Source organism: Bombina bombina, chromosome 1, assembly GCF_027579735.1.
Source record: "Bombina bombina isolate aBomBom1 chromosome 1, aBomBom1.pri, whole genome shotgun sequence".
Classification (NCBI taxonomy): domain Eukaryota; kingdom Metazoa; phylum Chordata; class Amphibia; order Anura; family Bombinatoridae; genus Bombina; species Bombina bombina.
The window spans coordinates 501098246-501120956 of NC_069499.1; the positions used below are offsets into that span (position 1 = coordinate 501098246).

General features: G+C 36.8%; 1 protein-coding gene across 2 annotated transcripts in view; it reads left to right on the plus strand.

Moving 5' to 3' along the window:
- Window positions 1-22711, plus strand: part of TMEFF2 (transmembrane protein with EGF like and two follistatin like domains 2) — a 911723-nt gene that overhangs the window by 100789 nt on the left and 788223 nt on the right. For both annotated transcript variants that reach the window (XM_053698579.1, XM_053698578.1), the window contains exon 3: window positions 9543-9672. In XM_053698579.1, coding sequence (XP_053554554.1) covers window positions 9543-9672 — 130 coding nt within the window. The remainder of the gene's footprint in view (window positions 1-9542; window positions 9673-22711) is intronic.

Sequence of the window (22711 nt, forward strand, 5' to 3'; positions counted from 1 at the left end):
AAAAAATCTTTGATTAAAATGCACATAAATATTAGTTCTATGCTGGGAATTATTTTGTTTTTTCATGATGATCCTTATATATTTATAATATATTTACAGTCATCATATTTGCTTTCTGAATATATTATTGGAAGCGCACTCCTAGGAATCCTTAAACAGGCACTTTTATTCAGTATATATATATATACTGTATATATATATATATAGATGCAAGAATTAAGCACTCTCTGGTCTTCAGCCGTCTGTGGTACAACAAAATTTATTATTAGTGTGACGTTTCGGGACACAAAAACAGTCCCTTCCTCTGACTGTTTTTGTGTCCCGAAACGTCACATTAATAATAAATTTTGTTGTACCACAGACGGCTGAAGAAAAGAGAGTGCTTAATTCTTGCATCTATCTACTATTTTCTATAGCACCCTGGCGGTTGTGGACTGACGGTGAGAGTGCATACACATTACTTTGGCTATTATATATATATATATATATATATATATATATATATATATATATATATATATATATATATATATATATATATATATATATATCACAATTGTACCCAGATTTTTGTTTTAATTGGCCCATTTCTTTAGAACATGCAAACAAATCTAAAGCAGAACAGCACTTTCTTCTTTAATTAGGCTACAGCTATGTTATGTCTATAAATGTTACAACTATTTAAAGATAAAATATAATTCAAAATTGACATGCTCTTATTCATTATAGTAGGTAAACTTTAGATTATTGACTCAAGCTTACTATGTGCTTACATATGTGTTTAATGTCTTTGAAAGGGCTAAAGTTCTAAAGATCTGCTCTGGAGTTACATGGTCCCATGTAGCACATGATTGCAATGTTTGCAGCTCAAGAGCATGATATTTAGTGTTTAAACTATATGCAGGTGTTAAACACATGCGCCTAGATTACGAGTCTTGCGTTAGCCTTAAAAAGCAGCATTGAAAGGTCCCAACGCTGCTTTTTAACGCCCGCTGGTATTACGAGTCTTGCAGGTACAGGTGTACCGCTCACTTTTTTTCCGCGACTTGAGCATACCGCAAATCCACTTACTTCAATTGCTTATCCTATCTTTTTAATGGGATTTTCCTAACGCCGGTATTACGAGTCTTGGAAAAAGTGAGCAGTACACCCCCTCCTGTCAAGACTCCTAATGCATTTAAAAGTCAGTAGTTAAGAGTTTTATGGGCTAACGCCGTAACCTAAAACTCTTAACTAAAGTAATAAAAAGTACACTAACACCCATAAACTACCTATTAACCCCTAAACCGAGCCCGCCCACATCACAAACACTTAAATACATTTTTAACCCCTAATCTGCCGACCGGACATCGCTGCCACTTCAATAAATATATTAACCCTTAAACCGCCACACTCCCACCTCGCAAACATTAGTTAAATTTTATTAACCTCTAATCTGCCGTCCCTAACATCGCCAACACCTATCTAAATTTATTAACCCCTAATCTGCCGCCCCCAACGTTGCCACAACTATATTTAATTTATCAACCCCAAAAGCTAAGTCTAACCCTAACCCTAACACCCCCACTAACTTAAATATAATTACAATAAATCTAAATAAAATAACTACAATTCACTAAATTATTCCTATTTAAAACTAAATACTTACCTATAAAATAAACCATAAGATAGCTACAATATAACTAATAGTTAAATTGTATCTATCTTAGGGTTTATGTTTATTTTACAGGCAACTTTGTATTTATTTTAACTAGGTAGAATCGTTATTAAATAGTTATTAACTATTTAATAATTTCCTAGTTAAAATAAATACAAATATACCTGTAAAATAAATCCTAACCTAAGTTACAATTACACCTAACACTACACTATCATTAAATAAATTACCTAAATTAACTACAATTAATTACAATTAAATTAGATAAACTAAATTACGGAAAAAAAACACTAAATTACAGAAAAAAATAAAATAATTACAATTTTTTTAAAACTAATTACACCTAATCTAATCTCCCTAATAAAATAAAAAAGCCCCCCAAAATAATAAAAATCCCTACCCTATACTAAATTACAAATAGCCCTTAAAAGGGCTTTTTTTGCGGGGCATTGCCCCAAAGTAATCAGCTCTTTTACCTGTAAAAAAAAGACAATACCCCCCCGCCAACATTACAACCCACCACCCACACACCCAACCCTACTCTAAAACCCACCCAATCCCCCCTTAATAAAACCTAACACTACCCCCTTAAAGATCACCCTACCTTGAGACGTCTTCACCCAACCGGGCAGAAGTGGTCCTCCAGACGGTCAGAAGTCTTCATCCGATCCGGGAAGAAGAGGTCCTCCAGATGGGTAGAAGTCTTCATCCAGGCGGCATCTTCTATCTTCATCCATCCAGAGCGGAGTGGGTCCAATTTCAAGCCATCCGACGCGGAGCATCCGACGCGGAGCATCCTCTTCCATCCGACGACTAACACTAAATGACGGTACCTTTAAGTGACATCATCCAAGATGGCGTCCCTTCAATTCCGATTGGCTGACAGAATTCTATCAGCCAATTGGAATTAAGGTAGAAAAAATCCTATTGGCTGATGCAATCAGCCAATAGGATTGAAGTTCAATCCTATTGGCTGATCCAATCAGCCAATAGGATTGAGCTCACATTCTATTGGCTAATTGGAACAGCCAATAGAATGCGAGCTCAATCCTATTGGCTGATTGGATCAGCCTATAGGATTTTTTCTACCTTAATTCCGATTGGCTGATAGAATTCTATCAGCCAATCGGAATTGAAGGGACGCCATCTTGGATGACGTCACTTAAAGGTACCGTCATTTAGTGTTAGTCGTCGGATGGAAGAGGATGCTCCGCGTCGGATGGCTTGAAGATGGACCCACTCTGCTCCGGATGGATGAAGATAGAAGATGCCGTCTGGATGAAGACTTCTGCATGTCTGGAGGTCCTCTTCTGCCCGGATCGGATGAAGACTTCTGGCTGTCTGGAGGACCACTTCTGCCCGGTTGGGTGAAGACGTCTCAAGGTAGGGTGATCTTCAAGGGGGTAGTGTTAGGTTTTATTAATGGGGGATTGGGTGGGTTTTAGAGTAGGGTTGGGTGTGTGGGTGGTAGGTTGTAATGTTGGGGGAGGTATTGTCTTTTTTTACAGGTAAGAGCTGATTGCTTTGGGGCAATGCCCCGCAAAATTCCCATTTAAGGGCTGTTTGTAATTTAGTATAGGGTAGGGCATTTTTATTTTGGGGGGCTTTTTTATTTTATTAGGGGGATTAGATTAGGTGTAATTAGTTTTAAAAAATTGTAATTATTTTATTTTCTGTAATTTAGTGTTTGGTTTTTTTGTACTTTAGTTTTTTAATTTAATTGTAATTAATTGTAGTTAGTATAGGTAATTAATTTAATTATAGTGTAGTGTTAGGTGTAATTGTAACTTAGGTTAGGGTTTATTTTACAGGTAAATTTGTAATTATTTTAACTAGGAAGTTATTAAATAGTTAATAGCTATTTAATAACTATTGTACCTAGTTAAAATAAATACAAACTTGCCTGTAAAGTAAAAATAAATCATAAGATAGCTACAATGTAACTATTAGTTATATTGTAGCTATCTTAGGGTTTATTTTATAGGTAAGTATTTAGTTTTAAATAGGAATAATTTAGTTAATAATAGTAATTTTATTTTGATTTATTTAAATTATATTTAAGTTAGGGGGTGTTAGTGTTACGGTTAGACTTAGATTTATGGGTTAATAACTTTATTATAGTGGCGGCGACGTTGGCGGTGGCAGATTAGGGGTTAATAAGTGTAGTTAGGTGGCGGCGACATTGGGGGCGGCAGAGTAGGGGTTAATAAATAAAAAGTAGGTGTCAACGATGTTGGTGACGACAGATTAGGGGTTAATAAGTATAATGTAGGTGGCGGCGGTGTCCGGAGCGGCAGATTAGGGGTTCATAATATAATGTAGTTTGCGGCGATGTCGGGAGCGACAGATTAGGGGTTAATTAGTGTAAGATTAGGGGTGTTTAGACTCAGGGTTCGTGTTAGGGTGTTAGGTGTAGACATAAAAGTTTTACCCCATAGGAATCAATAGGGCTGCGTTAGGAGCTGAACGCTGCTTTTTTGCAGGTGTTAGGTTTTTTTCAGCCGGCTCTGCCCCATTGATTCCTATGGGGAAATCGTGCACGAGCACGTTTAGTCAGGTTACCGCTACCTTAAGCAGCGCTGGTTTTGAGGTGAGATGTGGAGCTAAATTCTGCTCTACGCTCATCTTTTTGCGGCTAACGCCGGGTTTAAAAACCAGCGTTACTTTAGGTGAGCGTGGAGGGAAAACTGTGCGTAAGTCACGCACACCATTACCGACAAAAACTCTTAATCTAGCCGAAAGTTATATAGGGTCAGTAATGTAATGTCCTTACATAGCAAACATTAACTCTTTATATGAATGATGCACTTGCAACTTCTAAATGTAAACTGGCACTTTATTTACTGGATTACATAGTAAGGTGGCTCCTGTAGACAGTAATATGGATAGATACATATATATAGTCCTTTATAATGAATGGCTGCTGCACTCCTTATATTAGCAGTCCTGTACACTGTGCATGCAGCACTATAGTAATCTCAGTATCAGGTAGTATGCAAGATGACAAGGGAAAACTACCTGACCAGCTGTATAAAATGTGTTCTGTAGATAGTAATCCAAGGTAACTTATAACTGTATAACTGTTAACTGTATAACTGCAATATAACTTATGTGTAACTGACAGTTGTTACTCTTCCTGACTGGCTGATGCTGTATCCTCTGTAGTGATCTGTAGCTGACATTACATTTATTAGTAGCAGCACTTGTCAGAGCCTGGGGCTCAGTCCTTGTACTTTTTAACTGCATCACAAACTGTCACAAGCTGGCTTCTCTGAACTGTTCTGATGCTAAATACAGCTCACTTGATGACATCATCTTTGTATGGAAGCCTCAATGTGCCATCTAACCAAACCAGGAAGTAAGCACAACACTACAAATAAAACAGAAATGACATTCTTTGATGATTTAAAATATTTTCAAACTATCCTGGAACTTACAGGAATGTTACTGGTTGAGTGATCTATCTTTTTTTCCTGCTCACAGCTTCCATGGGTAGGGCAGATGTTACAGTTTTTAGGGACTGCTTTGGTTCTGTCCAAGATTTGCTGACTCCAGCTGGCACCGCCCACAACATAGCCACAGCCCGCTCATCACAGCCCCTCCAACAAACCACTTGTGGGCCACTGTCCACACAGACTATTTTCAGTAACTTTCACAAATACTATCAAAGTTTAGACAATTGAAAAATCAAACATCTTCTCTGCACTTTTATTTTTTTTATTTTTTTGCTTAAAACATGTTTATCAATTATAGAGACATAAAACTCAATATATGTATTAGGACAATTTGAACCCAGTACAGATATAAAAAATTGTATTTCATTCTGAACAATAATAATAATAATAATAATTTGTGATTTATATAGCGCTTTTCTCCCTGTGGGACTCAAAGCACTCTACAATTATACCAACATAAGACTTGTGTGCCCTCCCAATAGCCATCTAAGTATAAGCAAGATCCTGACTGCACTATTCACCATAAAATCATGTTCACTGTCCACATGGCCCTATCAAAAACTCTTACACATATGTCAGAAACTCATTTAAAAAAATATATATATATATTTTCGTAATAACTTCCGATGAACAGCCTTGCATTTTTATATATCAAAACTTATTTTTGCTTAAAGGTATATGAAACCCATTTTTTTTCTTTTGTGATTCAAACAGAGCATACAATTCTAGAAAAGCTTCCAATTTCGTTCTGCTAATCGAATTTGCTTCTTTCCCATAGTATTAATTGTTGAAGAGATACCTATGTTTCTGGAACACTACATGGTAGAAAATAGAGCTGCCATCTATTACTCTTGCTAATGAATAACATTAATGAATAACATTAAAGGGACATTAAACACTGAACAAATGCTAGATAGAATAAGGCATTCAAACAAAATATTAGCCTGAGAATAACACGTAGATGCCCTTTTTGAAGTTTCATTTGTTGTTTAAATATTAACAAAATAAGTGTAACGTTTAGTTTCTATAAAACAATGTTAGCTGCCATGTTGTAACTTAGGTTACCTTCTGTGCTGTGACCAATTAGAGACAGTTATAAATAGGTCACTATAGTGTGCAGCCAATGGCTGTGTGGAATATAACAATGTCCTGCATTTCCATTTCTAACAGGAACTGAAAAGCTCACACCTTCAGAATAGAATTACAGGAAATTGGGACAAAATAAATAATGAAAGTATAATGCAGAAATTTTTTTTTATATCTATGATTTGTCATTTTATATTACGATCTCAAAGTGTTTAGTGTCCCTTTAAAGCAAAACTACTGCCAATTAGTGCGCCAAACACATGCACGCTCCTGAGATTGCATTCCAACTTGTTAACAAAAAATGCCAAGAGAAAATTTGATAATTAAAGCAAATTAGAAAGGTGCTTAAAACTGAGTACTCTATCTGAATTATGAAAGAAAAATTTGGGGCTTCACGTCCTTTTAAAGGAACATTTAACTAGAAAAGAAATTCCCCATAATCTGTTTAAAGTGATACTAAACCCAATTTTCTTCTTTCATGAGTCATATAGAACAGGCAATTTTAAGCAACTTTCTAATTTACTCCGATTAGCATTTCTTCTTCATTCTCTTGCTGTGTTTATTTGAAAAAGCAGGAAATTTCAATTCACTTCTATTATTAAATTTGCTTAGTTCTCATGTTATTCTTTGTTGAATAGAGATTTCTAGATAGGTAGCGTGTACACGTCTGGAGCACTACATGACAGGAAATAATGTTTCCATTTAGTGTTGTTACTAATGTATAACATTGTGGCAAAACTGCTGCCATATAGTGCTGTAGGCACATGCACACTCCTGAGCTTACCCTTCTGCTTTTCTAAAAAGGATAACAAGAAAACAAAGATAATTGGATAAAACAATTAAATTAGAAAGTTGTTTCAAATTGTATCTTCTATCTGAATCATGAAAGAACATTTTGGGTTGTATGCCCCTTTAATTACTGAAGTATAGTTTCTGCATACCTCCCAACATTACCTAGAGGTTTCCTGGGACAAGATGATGAGCTCTTTTGGTCACTGTTTTTGATGGGTGGAGCTATAAGAGGAGGTAAAAATCTCAGAGGCAGCAGCACAGTGTGAAATAACCATTTATTGACACCAAAGACAAAACCACAAACTTTCAGGGGTTACCCCTCAATCATTGAGTTTTTATCTTTGGTGCCAATAAATGGTTATTTCACACTGTGCTGCTGCCTCTTTGAGATTGTTATCTATATTGGGGGTTTTGCTATCTCCCCTGCAGCTTGCACAGTTGCTACAAGTGTGCTGAACTTTTCTTTGATTTTGCTATAAGAGGAGGGGTAGATCTGTGGGTATACTGTAGATGGGTGGGGTGTGTCGTAGACAGATCAGTGGCAGTACCTTGAAGTGAGCAGTTTACTTTATCAAGGGTACCTGTGGAGATCCTTCAAGATCACACACATAAAGACACCAGTATACTTTTAAGGAAAAGCTTACATTATGTTTTTAATGTGGCACATTCGTTTTCTGTGATAAGATCTGGGCAGTGTGGACTATAACCAGTCCATGTCATGGTTTGAGTATGGGGTTTGGATGGTCAAATAATCTGTATATATTGCAGGAAGGAGACAAGTAGTAGGACTAATTATGGATTTCTTTAAACAATGTAAATGAAGGGGACATGAAACCGTTCCTTTCATGATTCATATAGAGCATGCAATTTTAAAGAAATTTCCAGGTTACTTCTATTAACAAATGTGATTCATCTTCGTATATTTATTTAAGTAGCAACAATGCACTAATGGGATCAGGCTGAATCCATTTAGTGAGGCATAGATGAGCAGCCACCAATTAGCATCTAGGCCCCAGTAGTGCATTACTGCTGCTCAGGATATGTAAATATGCTATCTAACAAAGGATACCAAGAGAACAAAGTAAATTAGAACATATAAGTCAATTGGAAAGCTGGTTATAATTAAATGCTCTATCTGAATAATGAATGTTTAATTTTGACTGTTCTTTTAATGTATTATGTGGTACACATTAAAACATCATAGAACTACATATTTAGCATGAAGTAATTTTAATTTCCAATATCCTTTTATAGTCAAAGCAATTACATGGATCTTTTAAAGATTTCTAATTGGCTCACACAAAACATTGTGTATGATTAGTGTTGGTGTATTGTCTTGCAATATTACTAGAGAACAAGATTATTAATATTTAAACTTAATAACATAGATCAAATATAATATTAATGTAATGAGTCTTTAGTACTACAATGTGAATATAAAATCGGTGAGGCATAAATTCAGTTGTGATTTCATATTACTGATGTGCATGCAGTCTGTTGCTTCCCAGCAAGCTGTTGTTAAGCATAAGTGATGTAAATACAATAGCCCAGTAAAGTTAGACTAAAGTCCCTTTATGACAGGGTTCTCCATCCTAAGGCCAGAGGCCATAATGTAGTGAGACAATGCTTTTTAACTGGTTAACAATGTCAATGTCCCTCACTGCTCTATTACTGCTCCTCATTAGTAACACACAGTCTGCTTTTCTTCAACTGGCTCTATTCATTTTTTTGTGTGAATATTGTTAATGTGTGTGTAATAATTATTAGTGTTAGAAATATGTATTTGCTTACTTTCCTTTAAATTTTTATATATATATATGTAAATTACATATGATATATTTTTAAACTAATAAAAGTTAACACCCTATGTAAAAATGAACTCCAGTGTGGTACCTTATATAAAACAGGTTGTCACCAGTGTAATATAATATAAACTAAGTTCTGAAAAATCACTTCAACATAAGTTTGAAATGTACAGAGTGGAACAGAGAGTTTTTGCACACTAAAATATGGTAGAACTGCTGACAATGAATGCTAATTGCAACAATACCATGCTCCATGTAGAGTTGCCAGCTTGGATATTGGTAAGTTTGCTTGTGGTTGGATCAGAGAAATGGTCCCTTTTGTCATCCATAGGCTAAATTAGATACATGCCCATATCATACCCATAGCAATAAAGCCTCTATTTTTACTAGTGAGTCAAATGAAATACCTCATTGTTCTGTTAAACACAGAGAGACTGTTATTTGAATTGCTCAATAATAAGATAAGATAAGAGATAAGATAAAAAAACAGGCCTTTAAACTTAGCTTACAACATGGCAACATCCTTCACATTATGGAGACTAAAACTGTACATGTATTTGTTCAACAGACAACTAATATAGTTAAAAAATAAATCTGTATACCATTCTCAGGCTAATTATTGTTTTTAATACGTAAATATGCTTTGCAATAATTGTGTCCCTTTACATGTAATAAATTGTAATGTATTTTGTCAACCTATTGCTCTAGTCTCACAAGAATAACAATCAACATTTTTCTTCTTCTCAGTGTAGTCATGACTATGTCCCAGTCTGTGGCTCAAACGGTGTCACCTTTCGGAATGAGTGCTACCTAAGAGGGGCTGCCTGTAAACAGCAGAGTGAAATCCTTGTAGTGTCTGAAGGATCATGTGTAACAGGTAAGTGTCAGTTTCCTGATCAAAACGATTGCTTTTTATTTGATTGACTATGCATAGTTTTTTTGGCATTGATGGCTATACATCTTCCTCTTTTAGTTTCTACTTAAAGATCATGGATCACATATTAAAGGACCACTCAATGCAGTAGAATTGCATAATTAACATGTACATAATAAAAAAGACAACAATTTACTCTGAATTTCAAGTAACCAGTAGATTTTTTTTTCTGGCAAATTATTTTTTTTCCTATTTTCCAGCCCTCTGTATCACATGACAGACATCAGCCAATCACAGACTAGTATACGTTTACCCTATGGCATTGATGGCTATACATCTTCCTCTTTTAGTTTCTACTTAAAGATCATGGATCACATATTAAAGGACCACTCAATGCAGTAGAATTGCATAATTAACATGTACATAATAAAAAAGACAACAATTTACTCTGAATTTCAAGTAACCAGTAGATTTTTTTTTCTGGCAAATTATTTTTTTTCCTATTTTCCAGCCCTCTGTATCACATGACAGACATCAGCCAATCACAGACTAGTATACATATACCCTATGAGCTTGTGCACATGCTCAGTAGGATCCTGTTCTCCAGAAAGTGAATATAAAGATACTATGCAAAATTTGATAATGGGAGTAAATTGGAAAGTGTCTTAAAACTGCATCTTCTTTCTGAATCATAAAAGTTTATTTTGACTTGAGTGTCCCTTTAAGGTTATAATAAGATGACACAACAATGTGGAGAGGTTAATTGAGTTACTTTTACATTTGGTCAATTTGATTTGTTACAATTCACTTTTGCAGTAAATGTAATGGATTTGCTTTTCAACGCTTCATATTTTTGCGGTCATTTTTCTGCGAGAATTCAGCTAATTTATGGGGTTTTGCTTTTCTTGCTAGATAAATTCCTACTAGTTCTTGAAAGAAAAAATTATTATGATTATGATTATGATTATATTGAGGAGTTCTGCAAAGTACATTGAGGCGTTTCAACAGCTACTCTGTATAAGTCCGAGTTAAGAGTTAGTAGGTAACTGAGCACCCTGGGGTATATATATAAAATAGCCAGTGCCTCCAGGATTAACCGACACCTTTTCTGCAGCTAACCAAGTTGCTCTGAGGTCTCCCACAAACACTCGATATCGCCATTATCCATGCCCCATCACGCATAGACCCAAACTGAACCATATCACCTGTGAAGCGGTAGCCTTCCCGGTCCCAGATCCTAGGCATGAGGGGCTCAAAGTAAGAACCGCTGTGCTGCACGGAGTGATCAGGACTGTCTGAAGCAGCAGGCTTTTTCAGATGCCACTCTAGCAGATCAAAAATGTGGCTCGGTAGCCGTAACACTAGCCCATGCTGGTCGGGTCATAAGGAGCTTTTTACTGTGAGGTATATGCGCAGCTTCAACAGAGCTGAGCTGCATTGAATCCTGAAACATGAAGAGAGCTGCAGGCTCCGTTATAGTAGGCTCAAGGCTCCGGTCTTCCATAATACATTCCTCCTTTAGGTCTCTAGGGACATCAGCCCTCTGATGGGGCATATCAAATTTACAATGACCGTGAGCTCCTCTAGATACACCAGTCATCGGCGTAACACGTGTCCAGGCCATGGCCTCATTCAGCTCCTCCGATAATGCGTGTCGATGAATGTCCAGGGAGAGTAGTAGGTTCCATAGTGAGGATAAAATTTGTTTTTCCATGCTAAAGTTCAAGGCTTAGATGGGAAGTGAAAAAAGTGTCGCTGACAATACCCACTGTAGGCCCTAAGATGGCAGCTGCACACGTAGATAAAAAGTGTTAGGCCAGGGGATCTTAGCCGCCATTTCATTTATGTTAGAGAAATTCAGTAATTATGGTGAAGATCTAAAGACTTTTTTACTTAATACCCTAGATTTTTTGCTTTCTCACAATTACTTTTTGTTTGATGGAACTTTTTATCTCCAAAGACGTGGCACAGCTATGGGGGCTAAGTTTGCCCCTGCCTACGTCAACCTTTTTATGGGTTGGTGGGAGGTGTGCCACGTCTTTGAAGATGGCAACCCATTCCTTAAGGACATTAACATGTATAAAAGATACATCGATGACCTCCTGTTCGTTTGGACAGGAGGTCATCAGAATATTGAGGCTTTCATACTATATTGGAATCAGAATGAGGTTAATCTTCAATTTACGTATGAGTGTGATCGTTATTCAATACCATATTTGGACATTCTCCTTATTGGAGATGTTGAAGATCACAGAGTGAAGACAACCTTGTATCGGAAGCTCACTGCTACTAATGCAGTGTTGCATGGCCGGAGCAATCACCCAAAATACACAGGGTTTGGGGTTGCAAAAGGACAATTCATCCGTGTAAAACGTAATTGCATGGATTAATCAGACTTTGAAAAAGAAAGCCTTATCTTAATGAATAATTTTCTTGAGAGAGGCTATAAGAGAAAGGTGCTTGATAGAGCTCTTTTGGAAGTACGTCGCATGGATAGGAGACAACTGCTGGGGGACCATGGGAATAATAAAAGAGATACTGGGTTTAGCTCTTTGAAACCTACTTTTACTACTGCTTACAGTGCCCAGTTTGAAGATATATGTAACATTGTGGGTAAGCATCTCCCGATACTTACAGCTGAAGACAGCCTCAAAGATTAAGTATCTAAAGGTTTAATTTTGTACCAAATAGAGGATGTTCTTTAGGAAACATGCTATCTCCCAGTTTGTTACGAAAGTCTCCCACTAGGGTTAGCAGCTGGCTAGAGGTTAAAGGACATTATAAATGTCACTTTAGCAGCTGCATAGCATGTGGTTTCACACGTGTCACGAAAAACTTCCAATCATATGTTACGCAGAAGGTGTTTGATCTTGGATCCTATACGAATTGCCGCTCTACTTTTGTAATATATCTGGTTGAGTGCACCAAATGTAAGAAGCACTATGTAGGGTGCACCTCCAGAGAAGGCAGAAATAGGATCAGGGAACACCTGAATAACATAGAGAATGGCGTTGAGTGTTCAGACCTAGCTAGACACTTTATCTATGTCCATGATAAAGTAGTCTCATCCTTCAAGTGGCAAGTGATCGACCAGATTAAAGTTCCACTACGTGGAGGGGATAGAATGGCAAAGTTACTGTTTAAAGAAGCCTTTTGGATCTTCAAGTTACAGACTAGAAGACCAAAGGGCTTCAATATTGATGGTGATGTCATCAATTTTTGGAACCGGCAGTATTAAAACTGGCTATTATTAATTGGTAGTTTATAAATTTCCCCATCTTAATACTTTGAAAATTCACATACAAGGTACAATCCTCGACATATTAATACAACTGAGAAGTGAGAACTATATACATATTGCAAGTAGAAGGGTCTGGCTATGATAGTAGAATGGGAAAATAAATGAATAGGTACTAGATATATTTATTGGTTAGTATGATGGTTATAATTTAACACAAAGTACTATATAGTTTCCCCTTAGAATGACATCTAACTATATAGAGCATATCTATTTACATTTATATTTATGGTTAGGAACGCACACATTAAGAATTATCTAGACCCGATTGAGATTATTATGGCAATGCTAACCCCATTTCGTAACCATTCCCTCAATAGCAAGATTGCATCACTCCTATCCTTTTCCTCTTTCTTTTGTTATGGGAATCATGATTAAAATATGCCGTTTGACCTTGTTTATACTAATGACTGTCTTTCCCTGTATCCACTAGTTTTGAATTATAATGGATATGTGACTATGTTAAATGTTCTAAATTATAGTTAAAATGCACTGGATAAAAATATGATTTATTAGTTATTATTTAATTAAAGTCACTTGTTATATTTCCATATCATCCGATAACAAGACTGTTAGATAATGTCCTGTCCCTTTAAATAAGCATATACGGGGTTTCTCATACCTGGGGGCTCAGGTGTATTTAAGTAGCATTTTGTTGTGAACTTATCAGTCCATGAATAAGGCAGAGGGCTGCCGAAACGCGTAGGACCTGTTCTGTGTACCCCTTATGCAAGGGCCATAAGCTTTTATGCTATTTTATTATTTTTCTCCAATAAAGTCAATTTAATTTAACGCCTTGAGGTCTCGCTATTAATTAACCTACCCTAACTATTATACTAAAATTACATTAAACTAGCAATTAAATTAACTATATTACATATTAAAAAACCCTATACCTACTCAAATTATTTAAATCTACTATTAAAAATTACTAAATTACAAAAAAATAAACGCTTAGTTACAAAAAATAAAAAAACGCTAAATTACGAAAAAAAAAACCACAGTTAAAAGATAAAAACGAGTTACACCTAATCTAATTGCCCTATCAAAATAAAAAAAGCCCCCCCAAAATAAAAAAACCCTAGTCTACAATAAACTACCAATGGCCTTTTTCGGGGCATTGCCCCAAAGAAATCAGCTCTTTCACCTGTAAAAAAAAAATACAAACACCACCCAACAGTAAAACCCATCACCCAACCAACCAAACTCCCAAATAAAAAGCCTAAAAAACCTAAGCTCTCCATTGCCCTGAAAAGGGCATTTGTATGGGCATTGTCCTTAAAAGGGCATTTAGTTCTTTTACCTGCCCAGACCCTACTCTAAAAATAAAACCCACCCAAAAAAAACATTAAATAAACCTAACACTAACCCCCGACGATCCACTTACAGTTTTTGAAGTTCCGCTTGAAGGATCCATCTAGCCTGCAAGAAGCCTTCATCCGGGCGGCAAGAAGTCTTCATCTGGGCAGCCTCTTCCATCTTCATCCATCCAGCGAAGTCTTCATTCATTCGGCATCTTCTATCTTCATCCATTCGGCATGGAGCGTGTCCCTCCTGAAGATATCCGGTGCGGAGCTCCTCTTCAATACGGTCACTGCCGTAAACTGGAACTTGAATGCAGGTGACGTCATCGAAGATGGAGTCCCTTGAATTCCTTTTGGCTGAAAGGTTCAAATCAGCCAACAGGATTAGAGCTCAATGCTATTGGCTGTTCCAATCAGCCAATAGGATGAGAGCTCAATCCTATTGACTGTTCCAATAAGCCAATAGGATTGAGCTCTCATCCTATTGGCTGATTTGAACAGCCAATAGGATTTTAGCAGCTCTCATCCTATTGGCTGATTGGAACAGCCAATAGGATTTTAGCAGCTCTAATCCTATTGGCTGATTAGAACCTTTCAGCCAATAGAAATGCAAGGGAGGTCATCTTGGATGATCTCACTTGCATTCAAGTTACAGTTTACGGTGGCGACCATATTGAAGAGGAGCTCTGTGCCGGATGTCTTCAGGATGGACCCGCTCTGCGCCAGATGGATAAAGATAGAAGAGGCCACATGGATGAAGACTTCGCTGGATGGATGAAGATGGAAGAGGCCGCCCAGATGAAGACTTCTTGCCGGCTGGATGGATCCTTCAAGCGGAACTTCAAAAACTGTAAGTGGATCATAGGGGGTTAGTGTTAGGTTTATTTAAGTTTTTTTTGGGTGGATTTTATTTTTAGAGTAGGGTCTGGGCAGGTAAAATAGCTAAATGCCCTTTTAAGGGCAATGCCCATACAAATGCAATTTTCAGGGGTTGTTGGTTGGGTTTTACTGTTGGGGGGTGTTTGTATTTTTTTTTTTACAGTTGAAAGGGCTGATTTCTTTGGGGCAATGCCCCGCAAAAGGCCCTTTTAAGGACCATTGGTAGTTTATTGTAGGCTGGGGGGGTATTTGGGGGGGCTTTCTTATTTTGATAGGGCTATTAGATTAGGTGTAATTCATTTTTATTTTTGATACTGTGTTTTTTTTCCGTAATTTAGTGTTTTTTATTTTTTGTAACTTAGCATTTTTTATTTTTTTTTGTAGTTTAGTAATTTTTAATAGTAGATTTAAATAATTTGAGTAGGGTTAAGGTTTTTTAATATGTTATATAGTTAATTTAATTGTTAGTTTAATGTAATTTTAGTATAATAGTTAGGGTAGGTTAATTAATAGTTTAGAATTGATTTATTTTAATTCTACAGGTAAGTTTCAATTTATATGAAGATAGGGATGTTGTAATTTTAATGTAAAGTTAGCGGGTTGTTAGGTTTAGGGGTTAATAGCTTAATTTAGTTTATGGCAATGTGGGGGGCTGGCGGTTTAGGGGTTAATAGGTTTAGTTAATGGTAGTGATGTGGGAGGCCAGAGGTTTAGGGGTTAATACATTTATTTAGTGGCGGCGGGGTCCGGGAGCGGCAGGATAGAGGTTAATAACTTTATTTAGATTGTGGCGGGGTCCGTGAGCGGCGGGATAGGGGTTAATAAATGTATTTTAGGTTGCTGCGGTGTTGGGGAGCGGCGGGATAGGGGTTACTTAACTTTATTAAAGTTGCGGCGGGTCCGGGAGTGGCAGGATAGGGGTTAAACATTTTAGTATAGTGGCGGCGTTTAGTGAAAGGGTATAAATAAAGTTGTTAAAAAGCCGAATAGCAGCGAGATTGATGATTGTTAGTTAACAACAATCCGATGCTCATCGCCCCGTACTTGGTGCACGGCTTTTTGCCGGCTTTTTTCTATAAATATAGTGATTGTATTCAGGTCTGCGGCCGCGATGTTAGGCGAGCGTATTGGTGCCGGCGAATGCAGCATAGTTGAGGCTTTGATAAATATCCCTCTAAGCCACTAGCTGGGCATACCAGTTTTTTATTATTTTAATTATTTGCATAAGAGAAATAGTATTGTGTATAAGGCATAATGTGCCAGCATCCTACAAGCATCTGGTGTACATACATAGTCAGCATTACAACAGCACTTATTCTCCCATTCTGACATAAAAGGGAGGAGGACCCTTCATTTAAGCACAATCAGTAGTTGATGCACTTTTATCCAAAGTGCACTAAAAATTGGAAGACTTTCAAGCTAATCATAGATAGAAAGATGTGAAACACAAGATGAAGGAAGTAGATGAGTCAAAGGTGAGCTAGGAGAATATCTGTAGGGAACATGAAAGATGGAGGGTGAAAAAGGAAAAATTGTTGCAAGTTTATGTCTGTACAAAGCAATTTGGATGGTTTGAAAGGAAATATGGAGAGCATGGGGAAATCAGAGGCATACAGTGTGAGTGGGAACAAGACTGTCTATTATGTTGTAGTCACATTAGGTGTGAGAACTATAGCTGATCACAGGCTGATTCCATAAAATAGAAATATAAAATAGTAAAAATTTAGAGGAGGGAGAGAAATGCTTTTCATAAACAGGAGTGAGAAAGCATAAAAGTGTTACTGTTAGGGGAGTTTGAATTAGGAAGAAGAAAGAGATAATCAGATGCAAGCAGCGTGATGAGGGGATTAGATCACACAACATTAAATAATACGTATAGAAACAAAAGAAGGAAAATTACTATTGATAGACAAATGTTTTGGCTCATTCTGTAAAAATAGTGCATTCGTTCAATCTTAATACATGTCAAATATTTGGCAACCATTCAACTTTCATTTTTGCAAAAAAATATGTTTTTCCATTGATCAAATATAATATATGATTATTGAATGTAACATTCAATAATTTTATGTAGTTTCATTACCAGATGTTACCTTTGGAATATTTATTCCCATAGCCTCCATTTTAAGTCTATGGAAATAAACATATTCTACATTCCATATTCATATTTTAAAGGGAAATGAAAGTCAAACTAAACTCAGGCATATGAGTCCTGTATGTATAACATTATTACACACATTGTTAAATATGGCAAAATAAACGCTGGTTCCAGAGTGCTAAAGACTCTTGATAGTACTTCAGTATACTCACATGGAAAGTAGATATGTTTTAAAAAAAAAAAAGGATAAGAAGAAAAGGAAGTAAATTTGCTAAAATAATTTAATTGAAATGATGTATTTTCTATAACCATTAACGTTTAATCTTCTACAGTGCCCTCCACTAAAATTGGCACCCTTGGTAAATATGAGCAAAGAAGGCTGTGAAAATTTGTCTTTATTGTTAAACCTTTTGATCTTTTGTTAAAAAAAAAAAAAAATATTCTGATCTCATGGATATCAAACAATTGCAAACACAACACAGGTTTTTATATATATATATATATATACCATATTTTCTGGCGTATAAGACGACTGGGCGTATACAACGACCCCCTACTTTTCCTGTTAAAAATATAGGGTTTGTGCTATACTCGCCGTATAAGACTACCCCCTTACCCCCTCAATGAATGCAGCAAGAACACCAAATAAAATCATCAGTTTGGAGCAAGTATGAGGTATGGGATATACGGTAGGTTTTCACCTCAAAATTCAGCCAGTGTGCAGATAACTTTTTTGTTGCATGTGTTTGTGTGTGTGGGGGGGTATTTGTGGTGGTGTTTGTGGCGGTTAGCAGGGATAATTGGGGGGGTCCATGGGCAGGTTGTGGGCTCCAAACAACTGTTAGGACCAGACCCAATTTAAGGCACCATTTTTGCCCAGGTTTGTAAGCCCTGCGCTAAACACTTCTGCTTCCACAACTGCGCGCTCCTTTTAACTGCAGCGCACTCATGTAAGAGTAAGAGCCCCTTTTAACTGCAGCACATGTTCACGGCCCAATAGCAGAGTTATCGTTTTCCAGTAGTTTGAGCTGCAGGCTGCTGATTGTCACACAAGCATGAAGTACAAGTAGTATCCCAGTAGTTCACATGCTGAGCGGAGCTGGAGAATTTCAGAAGATAGTTGCTTCTTGGGGTCAGAAAGTCTCCAAAACTACAATCCGACTTCACCTACATACATCTCCACAAGTAGTTTGGAAAGGTTTCCAGAGAAAAGTATCTACTCTCATTAGAAAACAAACTCAAGCATCTTTAGTTAGCCAGACACTACTGGAACTTCAAATAAGATCATTTTCTATGGTCAGATGAAACTAAAATAGAGCTTTTTGGCAATACATAAAAAGAGGTGGGTTTGGCGCACATATGGAAAAGTACCTCATGCCCACGGTTTAATATGGTGGTGGCTCTTTAATGTTTTGGGGCTGTTTTTCTGCCGGAGGACCTGGATATTTTATTAGGATACATGGCATCATGGACTTAATATCAACAGATATTAAATGAACACCTGACTGCCTCTACCAGAAAGCTTAAAATGGGCCGTGGTTGGATCTTTCAGCAGGACAATGATCCAAAACATATATCAAAATCAAAACAAAAATGGTTTACTAACCACAAAATCAAGGTCCTGTCATGGCCATCCCAGTCCCCAGACTTGAACCCCACCAGCATTGACCTCGAAATTTGAAGGATCTGGAGAGATTCTGTATGGAGGAATGGTCTCAGATCCCTTGCCATGTATTTTCCAACCACATCAGCATTATAGGAGAAGACTTAGAGCTGTAATCTTGGCAAAGGAAGCTAGCACAAAGTAGTTATTAAAAGGGTGCCAATAATTGTGCCACACATATGTTTAACAAAGTTTTTTTTTTTTTTGGATAAACCTGTGTTGTGTTTGCAAATGTTTGACATCCATGAGAGTGAAGTATTTTTGAACAAAAGATCAAAAGGTAAAACAATGAAAACAATTTTTCACAGCCTTCGTTGCTCGTATTTACAAAGGGTGCCAATATTAGTGGAGGGCACTGTATATCCCATTATCATTTGGTCTATAGAAACATTTGAATGGCAGGATAGATGTCAAAGGGAACATTTGTTTTTCCATTTAAATGTTAGTATATGGACATATGCATGTTTTTTGCTATTTCCATTTTTACTGGAAAAAAAGGGACTCTGCTTCGCTACCTTTAAATGTAGAAGGCTTTCAGTTTGTGGACTACAACTCAATCAAGATGTGCAGTGCAGTGATGGTTCTCTAAACTGTGACCTCTATGGTTAAAGGCAATCAAATATAGCTACACAAAAACTACATAGAATGTAGTCAACTTTGGTCAGAAAAGCATCAAAACCCAGATACAGATATCAACTAGGATCTTTTTCCCTCCCTCAAGCCGACTGTCACACCAAGTATCACCAAAACCTTTTAATTCAATTTTCCACTATAGTCCACATTTCTTCTCCAGACATCTGCTTTGCTTAGTTACCAGTCTAATTTTATATTTAAGTGCTGAATTTCAGAATCTGAGTTTCTTCTAAATTTGACAGCTGAGGTGGCTGGAGACAATATGACTGACATGCTTGATGCTTCTAGAACAAAACACAGTCATATGATTGGATACAAATTCAAAGGGACATGAAACCTGATTGTTTTGTTCCATGGCTCAGATACAGCATACAATTTTAAATAGCTTTCTAATTTACTTCTATTTTCAAACTTGCTTCATTTTCTTGGTATCATTTGTTTAAGGAGCAGAACTAAACTACTGTAAGCTAGCTGTATACATCTGGTGAGTCAATGACAAGATTTATATGTATGCCACCAATCAACAGCTAGCTCCCAGTTAGGTATTGCTGTACTTGAGCCTACCTGGGTATGCTTTTCAACAAAAGATACCAAGAGAACAAAACTAATTATATAATAGAAGAAAATTTGAAAGTTCACTTTTGACTTTACTGTCCCTTTAGTTCTAGTGGTACTTGAGATATTTAATGGGATATGAAACACAATTTTTTTTTTCTTTCATGATTCAGATAGAGCATGCAATTTTAAGCAACTTTCTAATTTCCTCCTACTATTATTTTTATTTGTTCTCTTGGTATCTTTACTTAAAAAGGAGGAATGTAAGCTTTGGAGCCATCCCATTTTTGGTTCAGCACTTGGGTAGCGCTTGTTGATTGGTGGCTAAATACATTTTCAGAAAATGTAATTTTCCAAATATTTGGCTGACTTGTTATCCGCTTGATTTTAAACAAAACTAATACTGAATATTCGTTGAACATTTATATTCGTTTTTGTTAAACGAATGTTAATGTTCCTTTACTACAGGTGAACAAGCTCACCTGTAGCGCTACATACTTACCTGTATCGCGCTGGAGAGCCGCACTAATCCCGACCCTTCTTCACAGAGCCTGGGGTGCACTAATAGGAGACTTAGCATGGCGGATACCAGGGCCTATGCTAAAGAACCTTCGCCTTTAGTGCAGGGCCTGGGATCTGCCGTGTTAAGCTTCCGATTAGCATGTCCTGGGGTCAGGATTAACGTGGCTCTTCAGAGCACTAGAGGTAAGTAACTATAAACCCTATGGGAATTTAAAGGAAATAAATTAATACTGATGAATTTACCCCATTTATTACTGTAGCACTCCAAAGCTCAAATTTGTGTCTTTTCAAATAATTAGTGCAATATGCAGAGCACAATGAAGTTGCTAAATAATTCGTTTCTACAGTATCTTGTTTTGGAAATTTTCCGGTTCACTGTTATATAATTTAGAGTTATATTTTTTAAATCAGTTGCTTGTTGTTAAAAATACGCAAACAAGCATTCTTCAATGCAATTGTTTAAAGTGATTACCTGTGATTTATTCAGAAAATTAGGCCTAGAGTTTCTTTTCATGCGGTTCTTTGTCAGTTTTGAACATGAAGTATATTGCTGCTTTTTTTTTTTATTGCAATTTTCTCTTCACTATAAGCTTGTGCTTGACATTAATTGTATTAATAAGTAGACATTTTAAAGAAAATAAATAATATTTTATAGAGTATGACATAAATGTGTTTTTTAATAATAAAGGCACGTTTTCCTGAAGGACATCAACAGATAAATGTAAATCCTAACAAAATATCATAGCTAAGATGATATTTATGCAGAAAAATCTACTCAAGGAAACAGATTTTAGCAAGTTGTACATCATCATCATAATCACTATCTCATCATCATCAGATATGTGTGCCTGGCCATTAAAGAGCTAATTCACCGAGACATCTGTTTAATAGGTATTAAGAGGTCACCTAATAGATTTGTAATTACTCATAGCCAGTTGGACAACTGGGACCAAAAAAGATTGTTGTAACAGAGTTCAAAGTTGTAATGGTCACAGTTTATAAAATTGTTTCTAAACAGTTATTTGAGTTAATAGGGTACTTCAGTCCTCTTGCATTAGTGCTTTTAGATTCCTTTTGGTATGGAGCATTAAAGTATTTTTCGCATAGTTTATATAAGCAATGGAAAATATAATTGCAATGGATCTGTGTATAAAATCAATGTGTAAAAAAAAAGGCTAGATTAGTGCTTAGATTAGAAGTGGAGTGCTAAATTATTTCACTCCCTTAAAGGGCAAATTTGCCAGTTTGCAAGCGTGCAATAAATAACCAGCCATTACAAGTGGCTGGTTATTGCTACCGCAAGCTTGCGGTAGCAATTAGCGCTCAGAATATTTGGTTAATTTTCTAAATGTCCCCAATTGCCCCCAAACTTGAGTGTTAGTTTTAGTTATTTTATTTTTTTGCACTAGGCAGTTTTTGGGGGCTAAAGTCAGCGGCTGCAGGGTGTTAAAAAAAAAAAAGGCACTGAAAAAGTGCCTCTACATTTAGGTTTATGGGGACTGTGTGTTCCCTGTAAATATATATGCATATGATTATTTACATATATATTTGTGTGTTAATATATGTATGCAATGCGGATGCAAAGTCGCGTTCACATTACACCTCAACCTGTAAAACCAGCGCAACATTTCCTACTTACTGATCTAATTGTGTGCGGAATGAAGCAGAAACACTTAGGGCTAGATTTATCAAGCCCTTGCGGCAGCAAGTTCTCACAAGAACTTGCTCGCCGTGATTTATCAAGCAGCGGTCACCAGACCGCTGCTTCCCTAACATCTTCGCCACCTCTTTTGTGGCGAAATGAAATCTCCTCGGTCGAGTCCGACCGAGGAGATTGACAGCTCCTGCCCGCGCGTGATTGGCTGTGCGCGGGCAGGGGGAGGGATTGCACGCGAGCGCAAAATTGCGCTCGTGTTCAATGTTAATTACCTGCGGGTAATTTCGCCCCGCCACAGGCGAGCTGAGGCGTACAGGGGCGCTTATACGCGCCCCTGTACGCCTCAGCATTGATAAATCTAGCCCTTAAACATGGTGACTTTTTTGCTTGAAAAAGTAAAAGTATAATTCAAATAAAAAGTATAATGTGTGTC